This window comes from Oncorhynchus kisutch, linkage group LG19 (genome assembly GCF_002021735.2).
Source record: "Oncorhynchus kisutch isolate 150728-3 linkage group LG19, Okis_V2, whole genome shotgun sequence".
In the NCBI taxonomy this organism is placed as follows: domain Eukaryota; kingdom Metazoa; phylum Chordata; class Actinopteri; order Salmoniformes; family Salmonidae; genus Oncorhynchus; species Oncorhynchus kisutch.
This window is the reverse complement of record NC_034192.2, coordinates 58,506,293-58,524,131: the sequence shown is the minus strand read 5'-3', so window position 1 is coordinate 58,524,131 and position 17,839 is coordinate 58,506,293. Positions and strand designations below refer to the sequence as shown.

Genomic DNA, 17,839 nt, shown 5'->3' with positions numbered 1-17,839 from the left:
TAGACCCAGACCTACAAACTGTCCCTGATCTGTAGGTGCTGTGGCTAACTCCTCAAAGTATTGACTGGAGTTCTCTCAGGACCCTCCTAATGTTAACCTCCCTTACCTGCCTGCCTGCCCTGCCTGCCCTACCGGTCTTATATAAACAGTTGAAGTCGGAAGTTTACATACACCATAGCCAAATACATTTAAACTCAGTTTTTCACAATTCCTGACATTTAATCCTAGTAAAAAAAAATCCCTGTTTTAGGTCAGTTGGGATCACCATTTTATTTTAAGAATGTGAAATGTCAGAATAATAGTCGAGAGAATTCCCAGTGGTTCAGAAGTTTACATACACTCAATTAGTATTTGGTAGCATTGCCTTTAAATTGTTTCGCTTGGGTCAAACGTTTCGGGTAGCCTTTCACAAGCTTCCCACAATAAGTTGGGTGAATTTTGGCCCATTCCTCCTGACAGAGCTGGTGTAACTGAGTCAGGTTTGTAGGCCTCCTTGCTCACACACGCTTTTTCAGTTCTGCCCGCAAATGTTCAATTGGATTGAGGTCAGGGCTTTGTGATGGCCACTCCAATACCTTCGACTTTGTTGTCCTTAAGCCATTTTGCCACAAATTTGGAAGTATGCTTGGGGTCATTGTCCATTTGGAAGACCCATCTGCGACCAAGTTTTAACTTCCTGACTGATGTCTTCAGATGTTGCTTCAATATACCCACATAATTTCCCTGCCTCATGATGCCATCTATTTTGTGAAGTGCACCAGTCCCTCCTGCAGCAAAGCACCCCCACGACATGATGCTGCCACCACCGTGCTTCACGGTTGGGATGGTGTTCTTCGGCTTGCAAGCCTCCCCCTTTTTCCTCCAAACATAAAAATGGTAATTATGGCCAAACAGTTCTATTTTTGTTTCATCAGACCAGAGGACATTTCTCCAAAAAGTATGATCTTTGTCCCCATGTGCAGTTGCAAACCGTAGTCTGGCTTTTTGATAGCGGTTTTGGAGCAGTGGCTTCTTCCTTGCTAAGCGGCCTTTCAGGTAATGTTGATATAGGACTTGTTTTTACAAGTGGATATACATACTTTTGTATCTGTTTCCTCCAGCATCTTCACAAGGTCCTTCGCTGTTGTTCTGGGATTGATTTGCACTTTTCACACCAAAGTACGTTCATCTCTAGGAGACAGAACACTTCCTGAGCTGTATGACGGCTGTGTGGTCCCATGGGGTTTATACTTGCCCACTATTGTTCGTACAGGTGGACGTGGTACCTTCAGGCGTTTGGATATTGCTCCCAAGGATGAACCTTGTGGAGGTCTACAATTTTTTTAAGCATTTTTTTAAATGTAGGCTTTGAAATATATCCACAGGTACACCTCCAATAGGCTAATTGACATCATTTGAGTCAATCAGAAGCACAGTCAACTTAGTCTATGGTAACTTCTGACCCACTGGAATTGTGATACAGTGAATTATACGTCTGTAAACAAACAATTGTTGGAAAAATGACTTGTGTCATGCACAAAGTAGATGTACTAACCGACTTGCAAAAACTTTAGTTTGTTAACAAGAAATGTGTGGAGTGGTTGAAAAACTAGTTTTAATGACTCCATCCTAAGTGTATGTAAACTTCCGACTTCAACTGTCTCTCATACTCTCTTTTTATCGGTCTTTCTCTGTGTCCTATTTCTCTCTTGGTCGGTCTGTCTGTCTGTCTGTGTTTCTGTTTCCTATTTCTCTCTTGGTCTGTTTGTCTGTCTGTCTGTCTTTCTGTTTCTGTTTCCTATTTCTCTCTTGGTCTGTCTGTTGTGTCTGTGCCTCCTCTCTGAGGAGTCTAGAAGACTGTTCCACACTGCACCTTATTCCCACATAGAGGACTCTGGTTAAAAGTAGCATTCAAAATAGGTAGTAGGGTGCTGTTTAGGACATCCAATGTCTCTAGTCTGGTTCTAGATCTGTATGTGCACAGGCAACTTCTTTACTCTGGTTGTCAGACAGATCTGGGACCAGGTTATATTTGCAATTTATTTCAGTGAACTATAGAATTTAATTTAATTATCGAACTGATAGAATTTAATTGACTTGATTAACTAGCTTTAACGCTAACAAAAAACGGCAACAGAATTAAATCTGGTTCAGTCAGTCAGTATGATTTAAGGTTCTCTCTCTATATCACTGTACTGCCACTTTGCCATGGTCTTCTCCAATCACTTACTGTCTCCATGTCTATATCTCTGAGAGAGAGTGCCTTGTGAATAGGCCTGAGGCCTGCACTCTGTCTAGAAGCTGTTCTCAAATGGCACCCTATTCCCTATGTAGAGCACTACTTTTTTTTACCAAGGCCCATAGGGCATAGTGCACTATTTAGGGATTTAGGGTCCCATTTGAGACACACACAGATATCTTTAAAAGCACCTTTTAACTTCCTGCTTGTAATCTAATGGATAGTATCTGCAGAAAGAAGAGACAGCAGTCTGTACATCAAGGAGCTGAATCATACAGCCAATGTAGTTTTTACTGCTCTGTAGAAGACTGTAGCTACTATCTAACACCTTGGAGAGAGAGCGACTATATGTGTGTTACATCTAATATTTGACTAATTGACCATTGTAATATGATGTGCTGTCTTAGCCTGGTCCCAGATCTTCAAACCTACGAATCAGACTGGGTTGGTTATAGGGTGATGTTCCCCTAGATGCAGATCTTAGATCAGTTTTGCATGTTCTAACGGTGAAGGTTAGGGATTGGGCGATGGGAAGCTGATCCTACGTCTGCATTCTGTACCTAGGGGGAAACTTCCCCCTCCCCTTAGTGGGTGGGTTGAGGTGGTAGGGAGGATCTGAACAATAACATGTCATTCTGAAACGTCCATGATGGCTGTGGACTTCAGGAATGGCTCTATAAGTCAAATAAATTATTATTATTATTATTATTATTATTATTATTTATTATTATTAAAGGGAAGAAGAAGAAGGTTTCTCCTGACAAGATGGTGGAGATGCAGGCGAAGATCGAGGAGGAGAGGAAGGAGCTAGAAGCCAAGCTGGACATGGAGGAGGAGGAGAGGAACAAGGTCAGGGCAGAACTGGAGAAGAGAGAGAAGGATCTCCTCAAAGCGCAGTGAGTCTGGGGTTACAAACATTCCCTAAATTCCCAAGTTTTCCAGAAATCACGGTAGAAGAATAATCTACTGCTTTAAAATATGCTTGCCCCCCTACTCCTAGATACTTTCGGATGTCCTCTTATAGATTTGAGACATCCTAGAAGGGTTGAAGAAATATGCCAGAAACTCCACCTAGCCTACTGAAGGTATTTTCTGATCTACTGACCTCTAACCTCCTTCCCCCAGGCAGGAGCATCACCTGCTGCTGGAGAAGCTGTCAGCCCTGGAGAAGAAGGTGATCGTAGGAGGAGTGGACCTCCTGGCCAAGGCTGAGGAGCAGGAGAAACTACTGCAGGAGTCTAACAATGAGTTAGAGGAGAGACGCAGGAGGGCTGAGCAGCTCCGCAGAGAGCTAGAGGAGAAGGAGGTATACCATCTTACACACTGTATCACAATATATTACCTTCAGAAAGTGTTCCCAGCCGCTTGGCAACATGTTGTTGTGTTACCGCCTTAATTTACAAATAGATGACATTGAGATTTTGTGTCACTGGTCTACACATAAAACCCAATAATGTCAAAGTGGAATGATGTTTTCTGAAATTCAGGCTGTAACACAACAACAACAACAACAACAAGTCAAGGGGTGTGAATACTTTCTGAAAACACTGTACATCTCAATATGGATGTAGGACTATCAACTCAAAGCAGCACTGCAGAGAACTGGAGGAAGAGGAGTTATAGCACACAGTGAAATAGAGCATCTACATTGAAAGGGGGGGGGGGATAACCAGGGTGAGTCTTAGTTCAGCCAACTGAAGAGCTGTAATGCATATATGCCTCAGTGGTTAACTGTGACAGCATGCCAGTCATTTCTGCATCAAAATGCTTACCACCAAACTTTCTCTGTCTGTCTGAGTGGAGAGGGGATGTTGATCAGTGATAAGTGGAGATGTTATATTTTGGTATGAGGGCACTGACAGGATATGGCATCATCGTCATTCCCAGCACCGAAATGAGTCATTTAACGTAAAGTAAGAGAGAAAAAAGATTAATGAACATGCACCTGTGGAACGGTCGTTAAGACACTAACAGCTTACAGACGGTTTTCAATTAAGGTCACAGTTATGAAAGCTTAGGACACTAAAGAGGCCTTTCTACTGACTCTGGAAAACACCAAAAGAAAGATGCCCAGGGTCCCTGCTCATCTTCGTGAACGTGCCTTAGGCATGCTGCGAGGCATGAGGACTGCAGATGTGGCCAGGGCAATAAATTGCAATGTCCGTACTGTGAGACGCCTACGACAGCGCTACAGGGAGACAGGACGGACAGCTGATTGTCCTCGCAGTGGCAGACCATGTATAACAACACCTGCACAGGGTCGGTACATCCGAACATCACACCTGCGGTACAAGTACAGGATGGCAACAACAACTGCCCGAGTTACACCAGGAACACACAATCCCTCCATCAGTGCTCAGACTGTCCACAATAGGCTGAGAGAGGCTGGACTGAGGGCCAAACATTTACAGTACAGATTCTTCTATGGGACAATATACAAATGTGTTTGTGCAAGATAATTAGAAATATTGTAAATGTATACATTGGTTCTCTTAATTGAATGATTTTAACATTATTTGTTGATGTGAAAACCATTTACCTATTTCAACGTTGTCCTCAGATTTTTGGGTGAGGTAGGGGTCACCAGAATTTCTGGTGGGAAAAAATGGGGTCAGTGTTGAAGAAGTTTGAACACCTCTGCTTTAAAGTCACACCAGTCAGCACCTTGCTAGTTCAGATGAGTTGCCTGCTTTGTTTTTCTCAGTCTCAAAATGACAATGTAATCTGTCCACATAATACATGTTGCATACTGACAATAACAGACCAATACTGAAGGATCAGTAGTCTTGATTTAATCCCTAAAGCGTATTGCCTGAGTTTATGACATCAGACGTTTCCTTCTTCACGAACACTCACAAATTTACTCTTTGATTCCATGAGGAAATCTGTTGAATGTTCTGCTGAAATGAGCGAGTGGTCAGAAATAGTGGACCCCGTCTGGAGCACTCCACTGTTGGACCCCGTCTGGAGCAGTCTACTGTTGGACCCCGTGCTGGAGCAGTCTACTGTTGGACCCCGTCTGGAGCACTCTACTGTTGACCCCGTCTGGAGCAGTCTACTGTTGACCCCGTCTGGAGCAGTCTACTGTTGGACCCCGTCTGGAGCAGTCTACTGTTGACCCCGTCTGGAGCAGTCTACTGTTGGACCCCGTCTGGAGCAGTCTACTGTTGGACCCTGTCTGGAGCAGTCTACTGTTTGCCCCAGTCTGGAGCAGTCTACTGTTTGACCCCGTCTGGAGCAGTCTACTGTTTGACCCCGTCTGGAGCAGTCTACTGTTGTCCTCGTCTGGAGCAGTCTACTATTGACCCCGTCTGGAGCAGTCTACTATTGTCCCCGTCTGGAGCAGTCTACTATTGACCCCGTCTGGAGCAGTCTACTATTGTCCCCGTCTGGAGCAGTCTGCTATTGTCCCCGTCTGGAGCAGTCTACTATTGTCCCCGTCTGGGGCAGTCTACTGTTGTCCCCGTCTGGGGCAGTCTACTGTTGTCCCCGTCTGGGGCAGTCTACTGTTGTCCCCGTCTGGGGCAGTCTACTGTTGTCCCCGTCTGGGGCAGTCTACTGTTGTCCCCGTCTGGGGCAGTCTACTGTTGTCCCCGTCTGGGGCAGTCTACTGTTGTCCCCGTCTGGGGCAGTCTACTGTTGTCCCCGTCTGGGGCAGTCTACTGTTGTCCCCGTCTGGGGCTGTCTACTGTTGTCCCCGTCTGGGGCTGTCTACTGTTGTCCCCGTCTGGGGCTGTCTACTGTTGTCCCCGTCTGGGGCAGTCTACTGTTGACCCCGTCTGGAGCAGTCTACTGTTGACCCCGTCTGGAGCAGTCTACTGTTGGACCCCGTCTGGAGCAGTCTACTGTTGGACCCCGTCTGGAGCAGTCTACTGTTGGACCCCGTCTGGAGCAGTCTACTGTTGTCCCCGTCTGGAGCAGTCTACTGTTTGCCACAGTCTGGAGCAGTCTACTGTTTGCCCCAGTCTGGAGCAGTCTACTGTTTGACCCCGTCTGGAGCACTCTACTGTTGACCCCCGTCTGGAGCGGTCTACTGTTGACCCCGTCTGGAGCGGTCTACTGTTGACCCCGTCTGGAGCGGTCTACCGTTGTCCCCGTCTGGAGCAGTCTACCGTTGTCCCCCGTCTGGAGCAGTCTACCGTTGTCCCCGTCTGGAGCAGTCTACCGTTGACCCCCGTCTGGAGCAGTCTACCGTTGACCCCCGTCTGGAGCAGTCTACTGTGTTAAAGGGACACTTTACAACTTTTTAACCTCAGATTCATTATCTCCAGCACCATTCCAGGATCTACATGGAGATAATTAATGAGGTTCAAAAGTGTTGAGGTTTTCCGTTAATGATGAAATAAATGAAATGCCAAACTCCCGGTCTTTTTTGCAGGCGGAGCGTCTGGACATTGAGGAGAAGTACACCAGTCTGCAGGAGGAGGCTCAGGGGAAGACCAAGAAGCTGAAGAAAGTCTGGACCATGCTGATGGCTGCCAAGTCAGAGGTAAGAATCCAAGTCCCACAGGGCTCTGGTGAAAACTAGTGCACTATATAGTGAATAGGATACATCCCAAGTGGGTTCAAACACAGGACTTGGGGACTTATTGTGTTGTTGATGACCTGCAGCAGGAGCAGAACATTAACACACATCATTGATTCATGACCTCATTAACACACATCATTGATTCATGACCTCATTATCACACATCATTGTTTCATGACCTCATTAACACACATCATTGATTCATGACCTCATTAACACACATCATTGATTCATGACCTCATTAACACACATAATTGATTCATGACCTCATTAACACACATCATTGATTCATGACCTCATTAACACACATCATTGATTCATGACCTCATTAACACACATCATTGATTCATGACCTCATTATCACACATCATTGTTTCATGACCTCATTAACACACATCATTGTTTCATGACCTCATTAACACACATCATTGTTTCATGACCTCATTAACACACATCATTGATTCATGACCTCATTAACACACATCATTGATTCATGACCTCATTAACACACATCATTGATTCATGACCTCATTAACACACATCATTGATTCATGACCTCTAACACACATCATTGATTCATGACCTCTAACACACATCATTGATTCATGACCTCATTAACACACATCATTGATTCATGACCTCATTAACACACATCATTGATTCATGACCTCATTAACACACATCATTGATTCATGACCTCATTAACACACATCATTGATTCATGACCTCATTAACACACATCATTGATTCATGACCTCATTAACACACATCATTGATTCATGACCTCATTAACACACATCATTGATTCATGACCTCATTAACACACATCATTGATTCATGACCTCATTAACACACATCATTGATTCATGACCTCATTAACACACATCATTGATTCATGACCTCATTAACACACATCATTGATTCATGACCTCATTAACACACATCATTGATTCATGACCTCATTAACACAGCATTGGTTCTGGGTTCATTCAGATATTGTTGTTGTGTTGTCAGATGGCCGACCTGCAACAGAACGTTAACATAACATTGGTTCAGTGGTTGTTGTTGGTTGTTGAGAGGTTGTTGTTGTGTTGTCAGATGGCCGACCTGCAGCAGGAACATCACCGGGAGATCGAGGGCCTGCTGGAGAATATCCGCCACCTCAGCAGAGAGCTACGACTGCAGATGCTCATCATAGACAACTTCATCCCACAGGAATACCAGGTGGGTGGGTGTGTGTTTGAGAACGCGCGTGTCCATCCGTCCATTTATACTTGTGTGAGCGAGTATTTAGTTAGCACTGATGCTAATATGGTTCCTGCTTCTTCCTGTCTGGTGCAGGAGATGATTGAGAATTACGTACACTGGAATGAGGACATTGGGGAATGGCAGCTGGTGAGTTCTGCAATCAGCCACAGTGAAATATTTAACCTGAGAATAGTTAGGCTAAAGGGAGGGAGTTTCTTCATTAACATAGACAGTACAGAGCAACGTTGGTGTGATTGCTTCATGCTTATTACATTGTTTCCATGGTTACTTGTTGGTCCTCAGAAATGTGTAGCCTACACTGGTAACAACATGAGAAAACAGACCCCCGTGCCGGACAAGAAAGACAAAGATGTGAGTTCTTAGTTCACGCCTACATAACAAGACAAACGCAGCATGGTGGATCTGGATAATATTATTCTACCTTCACATTCTCCTTCACCTGTCCCTCTCCTTCCTCTATCCCTCTCCTCCACCTGTCCCTCTCCTTCCTCTATCCCTCTCCTCCACCTGCCCTCTCCTCCACCTATCCCTCTCCTTCCTCTATCCCTCTCCTTCCTCTATCCCTCTCCTTCCTCTATCCCTCTCCTTCCTCTATCTCTGTCCCTCTCCTTCCTCTGTCCCTCTCCTTCCTCTGTCCCTCTCCTTCCTCTATCCCTCTCCTCCCTCTGTCCCTCTCCTCCCTCTCCTCCCTCTGTCCCTCTCCTCCCTCTGTCCCTCTCCTCCCTCTGTCCCTCTCCTCCCTCTGTCCCTCTCCTCCCTCTGTCCCTCTCCTTCCTCTGTCCCTCTCCTCCCTCTATCCCTCTCCTTCCTCTGTCCCTCTCCTCCATCTGCCCTCTCCTCCCTCTGTCCCTCTCCTCCCTCTATCCCTCTCCTTCCTCTGTCCCTCTCCTCCCTCTATCCCTCTCCTTCCTCTGTCCCTCTCCTCCCTCTGTCCCTCTGTCCCTCTGTCCCTCTCCTCCACCTATCCCTCTCCTTCCTCTGTCCCTCTCCTCCACCTGCCCTCTCCTTCCTCTGTCCCTCTCCTCCACCTGCCCTCTCCTTCCTCTATCCCTCTCCTCCCTCTATCCCACTCCTCCCTCTATCCCTCTCCTCCCTCTGTCCCTCTCCTCCCTCTGTCCCTCTCCTCCCTCTGTCCCTCTCCTCCACCTATCCCTCTCCTTCCTCTGTCCCTCTCCTCCACCTGCCCTCTCCTTCCTCTGTCCCTCTCCTCCACCTGTCCCTCCTCTTCCTCTGTCCCTCTCCTCCACCTGCCCTCTCCTCCCTCTATCCCTCTCCTCCCTCTATCCCTCTCCTCCCTCTGTCCCTCTCCTCCCTCTGTCCCTCTCCTCCCTCTGTCCCTCTCCTCCCTCTGTCCCTCTCCTCCCTCTGTCCCTCTCCTCCACCTATCCCTCTCCTTCCTCTGTCCCTCTCCTCCACCTGCCCTCTCCTTCCTCTGTCCCTCTCCTCCACCTATCCCTCTCCTTCCTCTGTCCCTCTCCTCCACCTGCCCTCTCCTTCCTCTATCCCTCTCCTCCCTCTGTCCCTCTCCTCCCTCTGTCCCTCTCCTCCACCTATCCCTCTCCTTCCTCTGTCCCTCTCCTCCACCTGCCCTCTCCTTCCTCTGTCCCTCTCCTCCACCTATCCCTCTCCTTCCTCTGTCCCTCTCCTTCCTCTATCCCTCTCCTCCCTCTGTCCCTCTCCTCCACCTGCCCTCTCCTTTCTCTATCCCTCTCCTCCACCTATCCCTCTCCTTCCTCTGTCCCTCTCCTCCACCTATCCCTCTCCTTCCTCTGTCCCTCTCCTCCCTCTATCCCTCTCCTTCCTCTGTCCCTCTCCTCCACCTGCCCTCTCCTTCCTCTATCCCTCTCCTTCCTCTATCCCTCTCCTCCCTCTGTCCCTCTCCTCCCTCTGTCCCTCTCCTCCACCTGCCCTCTCCTTTCTCTGTCCCTCTCCTCCACCTATCCCTCTCCTTCCTCTGTCCCTCTCCTCCCTCTATCCCTCTCCTTCCTCTGTCCCTCTCCTCCACCTGCCCTCTCCTTCCTCTATCCCTCTCCTTCCTCTATCCCTCTCCTCCCTCTGTCCCTCTCCTCCCTCTGTCCCTCTCCTTCCTCTGTCCCTCTCCTCCCTCTATCCCTCTCCTTCCTCTGTCCCTCTCCTCCCTCTATCCCTCTCCTTCCTCTGTCCCTCTCCTCCACCTATCCCTCTCCTTCCTCTGTCCCTCTCCTTCCTCTGTCCCTCTCCTCCCTCTGTCCCTCTCCTCCCTCTGTCCCTCTCCTCCCTCTGTCCCTCTCCTTCCTCTGTCCCTCTCCTTCCTCTATCCCTCTCCTTCCTCTATCCCTCTCCTCCCTCTGTCCCTCTCCTCCACCTGCCCCTCTCCTCCCTCTGTCCCTCTCCTCCCTCTGTCCCTCTCCTCCCTCTGTCCCTCTCCTCCCTCTGTCCCTCTCCTCCCTCTATCCCTCTCCTCCCTCTGTCCCTCTCCTTCCTCTGTCCCTCTCCTTCCTCTGTCCCTCTCCTCCCTCTGTCCCTCTCCTCCCTCTGTCCCTCTCCTTCCTCTATCCCTCTCCTCCCTCTATCCCTCTCCTCCACCTGTCCCTCTCCTCCACCTGTCCCTCTCCTTCCTCTCCCCCCCAGCCGTTTGAGGTGGACCTGTCTCATGTGTACTTGGCCTACACAGAGGAGAGTATGAGACAGTCACTGATGAAGCTGGAGAGGCCCAGGACCTCCAAGAGTAGTAGGTCCAAGACTGGACGAAGGTAAACCACCACCACCGCCTGTCTCCCAGCTGCTGTCGGTACATGATTATCCAGAAAATACAAAATTAAAATAACAACAATAGTAATATTTCATTTCTGAATAAATGTCCGATTATAGAGAATACTATAAAGTCTGAAGTAATGGTTTACTATAATGTATCACTTTGTCAGGTGTTACGTCCCATGGTAAAATGTGACTGTAAAAGCTGTTATCACAGCGTTCTGCACTTCTGAGAAATACTACACGTTGTTATTATCATATATCTGCTGCTTTCTGGTCAACCTTAATGTCACTTCCCTAGAACTATAGAAATATATACACTTAGTGTATAAAACAGCGTTTAGACACACATTCCTCATTTTGAGTTGCCCCCCCCCCCCTCCCCTCAGAACAGACTCAATTCGTTGGGGCATGGACTCTACAAGGTGTTGAAAGCGTTCCACAGGGATGCTGGCCCATGTTGACTCTACAAGGTGTTGAAAGCGTTCCACAGGGATGCTGGCCCATGTTGACTCTACAAGGTGTTGAAAGCGTTCCACAGGGATGCTGGCCCATGTTGACTCTACAAGGTGTCGAAAGCGTTCCACAGGGATGCTGGCCCATGTTGACTCTACAAGGTGTTGAAAGCGTTCCACCGGTATGCTGGCCCATGTTGACTCCAAATTCTTCCAACAGTTGTGTCAAGTTGGCTGGATGTCCTTTGGGTGGTGGACTATTCTTGATACACTTGATACACATTCTTGATAAACTGTTAAATGTGAAAAACCCAGTAGCGTTGCAGTTCCTCACACAAAGCTGTGCACCTGGCACCTACTACCATACCCCGTTCAAAGACACTTAAATCTTTTGTCTTGCCCATTCAGCCTCTGAATGGCAACACATACACCATCCATGTCTCAATTGTCTGAAGACTTAAAAATCCTTCTTTAACCTGTCTCCTCCCCTTCATCTACACGGATTGAAGTGGATTTAACAAGTGACATCAATAAGGATCATAGCTTTCAGCTGGATGCCCCTGGCCAGTCTGTCATGTAAACAGCAGGTGTTCTTAATGTTTTGTATACTCAGTGAATATTAACCCCATGATCATCTCATCTGTGTCCCCAGTGTCACCCTATTCCCTATGAGCCCAGGTCAAAAGTAGTGCACTATATAGGGAAAAGGGTGCAATTTTCTTAATGCTGCCCTCTTATCTCCTGACAGGAAAAGATCATCGAAGCCCGAGGCTGTGATGGAATCCCTGCTGCAGTGAGAGAGACAGGAAGAGAGCCAATCAGGGCTGGAGCCCCATGTACTGCAATGAATCTACACTACTATACCTTAGAGTCAACAACAGCAGTCAGTCAAGAGTCCAGATCTTTATTATTGAATGTCGTCCATTTCAAAGTATGTTATCTTAATACACTGTATAGTAAGGTTCTACATGTGAATGGAGATGAGACGTTGGTTTATTGGTCTCAGTGAGGGAAGGAGGGAGCCGCCACTGTACTGTAGGATTTGGGCCTTTCCCTTTAAACTGGGGGTGAATGGCCGAAGTCTAAGGTACCTTGTGTTGTATTAAACGGAGACGTGTTGAGGGATAATCAGCTTAACGTTGAGTCTTAATGTAGCCATCGAGCACAGTTCAGGTGGCAACACACTTGATTTCATCCCAAATGGCACCCTATTTCCCTTTTTTAGGGCACTACTTTTGACTACGGCTCATACGGTGTCCCATGGGGCTCTGGTCAAAAGTAGTGCACTTAAAAGGGAATAGGGTGCCATTCGGGACATAAAGAGATGAGTCGATGATGAGCACAAGCCATGGTTTGTGACCACGTCATCATCTGCCAAGACAACGATGACAACAACAGTCTTCTGTCATTTGAGATGAAGATGCCACCACTTCTAATGGCAGGACATCATTAGGATACATCTGATACCCTTCAACATAGTCAAAATCAAAAACTGTTCTAGAAATAATTAATATCTATACCACAGGTCATAATTCCCCTTATTTCAAGGATCACACTTATGGAAGTCTAAAATGTACTTTAAACTTAGTTTCCTCCTTTGTCTGAATGGTAGGACGTGCATGACATACCGCTTCTGTAGACGGGCTGGTTGTTTAGCAACAATACCGACGTGTCAGCAACTATAGGGCAAACTATATTTCGTCTCCAAATGTTCTTTGAAAACATAAATAGATTTGCACAATGAGCGCTTGTTGTTGGTTAGATAGCAAATGTCAGCCATTTTAGCAAAGACGTGGCATCAGTCGAAACACCTCATGTTATTAATAGGAAGATGCAACAACCTGAAACCAGCCTCATACGATTCCCCACATGGCAGCTTCTTGTCATTGTTGCTAGCTATCTGACCGTTCAGAATCATAACGCCACACGGACTTCTGCCTTATCTACGTGCTTGTCATTTTCATGACGTTGTCAGCTAACCCGTCTATATAGTAGTACCATTCACCCATTAAACACTAACTCACTTATTATGCTTTTATTTCTTCCTTCTCATGTCATCGTTTATGGTGCATTGTAGTGGAAGCAAAGTGTCTTTCTTTTGTATTATACTGTATGTCAAATGTTTACATCTACTGAGCCCCCCTGTATCTCTTAATCATTTATTAAATTATTGGACATGTTTAATCTCGCTCTTTCTTGTTCCTTTTTCAACATCCCTCTTTTTGTTTATTTCAGTCTCTTGTTTTGATTTGTCTGGTTGCCGTGTGTAGCATGTTTTAAGATTGGAATCATGCTAAGTTTCTTCCACTCTAGGTTTCTTCCTGCCTTCTAGGGAGTTTTTCCTAGTCAATGTGCTTCTGCATTGCTTGTTCTTTGGGGTTTTAGGTTGGGTATCTGTCGAGCGCTTTGAACACTGCTGACGTAAAAAGGGCTTTATAAAATAAATGTGAATGATTGGTTGATGCTATAACGCCATGGCACTGCCACGAAGTTGACTTGTTCCATGATTTTCCCAGTGGTCCACACACGATACAGTATAATGTTAATGATTGGCAGTCTCCACTCTAAAGCACTGGTAAAACACAGACCGTTGAGTGATTCCACATTCTAAAATGTAGTTTGAGGCTAGAGTCAGTAATAGGTCAAATCTAGAAAATCTTTGTTGTAGTAGTATCAACACTTAAAAAATAAACCACATTTATAAAAAAAATAGTTTTACCAATTAGTTAATTTATTCATAAATAGTACAAAAATAAATGTCATAGTACATTTAAATACAATTGAATAAATAATAATTTGTGTTATTGGACTATGCACGGTCGACAGAGTTCCCCTCAGTCCCCTCAAAGTGTTGGGGTCGTTTTGTGATGAGTGACAGAGTGGGGACGGGAATAGATGGCTTGGGCACAGTTGTAGAGGTTCATCAGGAGAGCACGGAGCTGTTCCTCGTCTCCATTCTTCTTCATAGTGCAGTTGGAAGGGTGAAGCTAGGGAGAAAACGGAACATTCCACTTAGAACCACAGACTAAAGAACCCAGAAGACTACCTTAGAACCCTAACTACTTCCACAAGGCTCATGGTGCATGTTGTTCAATACATCCTGTGTTAAGAAACACTATTTTGTGGATGAATCAAATAGTAATGCATTATGGGGGTGTTTTCCTGGACTAGGATAAAGACAGTTTCATATATGCAGATTTCCATTAAAGAAAATGCTTTTTAGTCCAGGACTAGGCTTCATCCATGTCTGGAACACAGCCGTATAAATTGAGTTAGTTTTTATAATATTTTTTATTTCTTTACACATAATTGTTATGACCAACAGTGAGAGTAGTTGTTACTGTTTGATTGACAAGAGCAGGGCTCTGTTCAAGTGGGAGCAATGTTACAAGATATAAATACGAAGTGTTGAACAGACATCTCTATTCGTTCATTTCTATCTGCGACAATTTGGATGTTTCACTGAATACACCTAGCCTGGCCTGGGTACCAGTCTGTTTGTGTCATCATACCACTTTAGGTCTGCGACCCAAGCTAGAGTACACCCTCAACCCAGTTAATTTGTCTGAATGATTCCTTACCTTATTGTACTGCTCCAGCACTCTGCTGATTGTCTCTACGTTGTTGTCTGAAGTCCCGTACTGCGTTTTGTTTATGTTAGACAGAATCGTCTCCGCTATGCAGAAATCTTTAGGCTGGAATTTGAGATTATTATAATTATTGATTGTTGTATGATGAATCTTTTGCTGTAATGGCTAAAATAGCCTGTTGAAAATTCTAAAATACATTGTCAACTTTGTGGTCAGCATTATTAACAAGTGTCTGATTGCGTCAACAAGTGTTGACATGAGTAAGTTAACCGATCAATTAACAGTAGTTATCACTGATGGACATGAGGGGACAATTTCACGGACACAGATTAAAGCCTATTCTCGGACTAAGGAGCACTTTCAATGGTGAATCTCCGTTGAACATAGTTTTTATTCTCTAGGACTAGGCTTAATCTGTGTCTGTGGAAACCTGCACACTGTCTCATGATTTCATCAAGAATATGGATGCAACTTACCCCGTGTAACTTGCAGCGATCTTGATTGAATTCTGCTGGCACTAGATGGTTCAAAAGGGCCTGAAAGGATGACGAAAGGTCACAATGGTTTAATTTCTTCATGACCCCTTTTCATTTTTAACAAGAGACTTTCTAATCAGATAGAGCAGTGCAACATTTGATAACACTAGATACAATGAAATATGAAAAGTACAATAATACAATCTTCTTACCTCCGGGCCTTCCTTGAGCGTCTTGTTAGCCTCTTTCATGATCCTCTGCAGTAGATGAATCTCATCAGGTGTTTTAGTGGGCGCAGTGAAGACCAGCACAAATGCAAAGGAGAAGAGGAGAGCAAGAGTCTTCATGGCTTTACAGTAGTAATACTAGTAGCAGGCTGTGACTTGACACTGTCTCGGGGTGAAGAAGGTTCAAATGTGACTGACTTGCAACATCAAACACAGGCCTCTTATATTGTCACTAGACGCTGACACCCTCAGAGCCCACTAGATAGAGATCACTACATCACAGCTACAATTCTGATCAGCATCCAGGATGTCCTTATATGGACATATAGCATATAATCAATTAGCAATCAAATCTTTTCAAACTGAAACTTGACTGACAGAGGGAAAACATATGAAGAATTGCATTTCAAAACGCTATATCTTTCACATTAGTGTTTTTAATTAAATCAGAAATGATTGCTTAAGGGTACCTTCACGTATTTGTAAAATATTACTGTACTCAGACCTTTTAGTCCATATATTTAAGATGTATTAAAATGTGTTTTGTTGCAAAACGCTATATATCCATTGTTTAGCTGTAATGGAAAGTTGGTATCCTGTACATTTGACTGATATGTGGTTGTCTCACCTAGCAATCTTAAGATGAATATACTTGCTGTAAGTTGCTCTAGATATGACGATCTGCTAAATTACTAAAATGTAAATATTTCATGCACAGATCTCATATTACTGTACTGATTAATATAAAATAAACCATTTATATTGATGTCACATGTATTATTTGTACAGTTCTTTGTTTTTTTCCCCTCATCAATCTACACACAACACCCATAATGACAAAGAAAAACAGGTTTTTAATATTTTTGCAAATGTATAAAAAAAACAGAAATATTACATTTAGTATTTAGACACTTTACTCAGTACTTGTTTTGTTGTTGAAACATATTTGACAGTGATTACAGCCTTGAGTCTTCTTGGGTATGACTCCACAAGCTTGGCACACCTGTATTTGGGGAGTTTCTCCTATTCTTCTCTACAGATCCTCTCAAGCTCTGTCAGGTTGGATGTGGAGCGTCGCTGCACAGCTATTTTCAAGTCTCTCCAGTGTCATTTTTTATTTTTTTATTTCACCTTTATTTAACCAGGTAAAACAAAACAATGTGATACAGACAACAACACAGAGTTACACATGGAGTAAACGATAAACAAGCCAATAACACAATAAACAAGTCAATGACACAGTCATAACGTTGGCCTGTGGGTAAGATTTATGACCCTCTCCATAAATACCTTTCTCCCTTCCCTCTCTCTCTCTGACTCTACTGAAGGACTCTTGAATAGCCTTTGTTAAACATAGAGAGTCTGTGAACATCAAACAAGTGGGGGGGAAAGGAACTATTTTGGTAATAGAACCAGTTGAAAATATGTGTTGGTACAAAATGAATATGATGTCAGTTCGGTTGTCATCTGAGACATTATGACTGATGACAGGACGACATAAACTGTACCTGGGAAAGTCTACACATTCTAGTTATCAGATTCACATGGATTTGTTGTGCAATTTAAATGTTTGAATTCGAAACTATTTGTGAAAAGATTAAATGTAATTTTAGCTTCCAAATGAGACAATTGGGTGTTCATAAGGTAAGAGCTCTGCTCAATCAGTGGCCTGCCCCTGTGAAGAGACATGGGTTATAAACTATGAAACACACCCTTCTCCCTCCACTATGTAAGCCCTTGACAAAAATGTAACCTTCTGTTCCGAGTACGCGAGGCCTGCAGCCTCTGCGTTAAAAGTGCAAATAACTTGCTGTTCCGGGTACATTAGGACGACGGTCCAATGTCAGAAGGATTCAGAAAATAACTACAGAACGAAGCTAACCTCAGCGTGAGCGTTGGTTGCGAATGGTATGAACTTTGATGTCTTATTCACTGCAGAAGTGATACCTCCTAGCCGTTTAGTTAGCAGCGGCTGCTGTAAACGTGGGCTAGGAAAGAACGGACGACGAATCTAGTCTAACACACAACGACGATACTACAATCTATCTAATTTACCACCAGTGTGACATTCTTCCGAGGACAGGAAGATCTCTGTTGGCCAACACAGCCAGCATCTACGACCAACCTACCGAAGCGCAGCTCAGTGTCACGGCTCTCGTCGGAATGAGGATCGGACCAAAGCGCACATTCTTCCGAGGACAGGAAGATCTCTGTTGGCCAACACAGCCAGCATCTACGACCAACCTACCGAAGCGCAGCTCAGTGTCACGGCTCTCGTCGGAATGAGGATCGGACCAAAGCGCGTGGTAAATGTTCATGATATTTTATTAATCAAAAAACACT

General features: G+C 45.0%; 2 protein-coding genes across 3 annotated transcripts in view; one reads left to right on the top strand and one right to left on the bottom strand.

The window, feature by feature from the left end:
* The window catches only part of LOC109881224 (kinesin-like protein KIF3A), a 30,555-nt gene extending 14,290 nt beyond the window's left edge, over window positions 1-16,265 (top strand). For both annotated transcript variants that reach the window (XM_031797354.1, XM_031797353.1), the window contains 8 exons: window positions 2,955-3,114; window positions 3,344-3,524; window positions 6,597-6,707; window positions 7,845-7,970; window positions 8,088-8,141; window positions 8,298-8,366; window positions 10,626-10,747; window positions 11,952-16,265. In XM_031797354.1, the coding sequence (XP_031653214.1) occupies window positions 2,955-3,114; window positions 3,344-3,524; window positions 6,597-6,707; window positions 7,845-7,970; window positions 8,088-8,141; window positions 8,298-8,366; window positions 10,626-10,747; window positions 11,952-12,000 (872 nt within the window). In that variant the 3' untranslated portion in view covers window positions 12,001-16,265. The remainder of the gene's footprint in view (window positions 1-2,954; window positions 3,115-3,343; window positions 3,525-6,596; window positions 6,708-7,844; window positions 7,971-8,087; window positions 8,142-8,297; window positions 8,367-10,625; window positions 10,748-11,951) is intronic.
* On the bottom strand, window positions 14,020-15,691 carry LOC109881225 (uncharacterized). Its single transcript, XM_020473376.2, has 4 exons — window positions 15,482-15,691; window positions 15,270-15,329; window positions 14,785-14,898; window positions 14,020-14,190 (listed from the first exon to the last, which is right to left on the bottom strand). Exons 1-4 carry the CDS (start codon window positions 15,614-15,616, stop codon window positions 14,047-14,049), a joined length of 453 nt encoding a protein of 150 aa, XP_020328965.1. The 5' UTR covers window positions 15,617-15,691; the 3' UTR covers window positions 14,020-14,046.
* Window positions 16,266-17,839: the final 1,574 nt, after the last annotated feature.

Excerpts from the sequence above, each read along its gene's own strand:
- LOC109881225 (XM_020473376.2), bottom strand. The coding sequence starts at position 15,616 with ATGAAGACTCTTGCTCTCCTCTTCTCCTTTGCATTTGTGCTGGTCTTC. Across the intron at positions 15,330-15,481 it reads CGCTCAAGGAAGGCCCGGAG|GCCCTTTTGAACCATCTAGT; the intron begins GTAAGAAGATTG and ends TCATCCTTTCAG. Across the intron at positions 14,191-14,784 it reads TGCTGGAGCAGTACAATAAG|CTTCACCCTTCCAACTGCAC; the intron begins GTAAGGAATCAT and ends TTTTCTCCCTAG.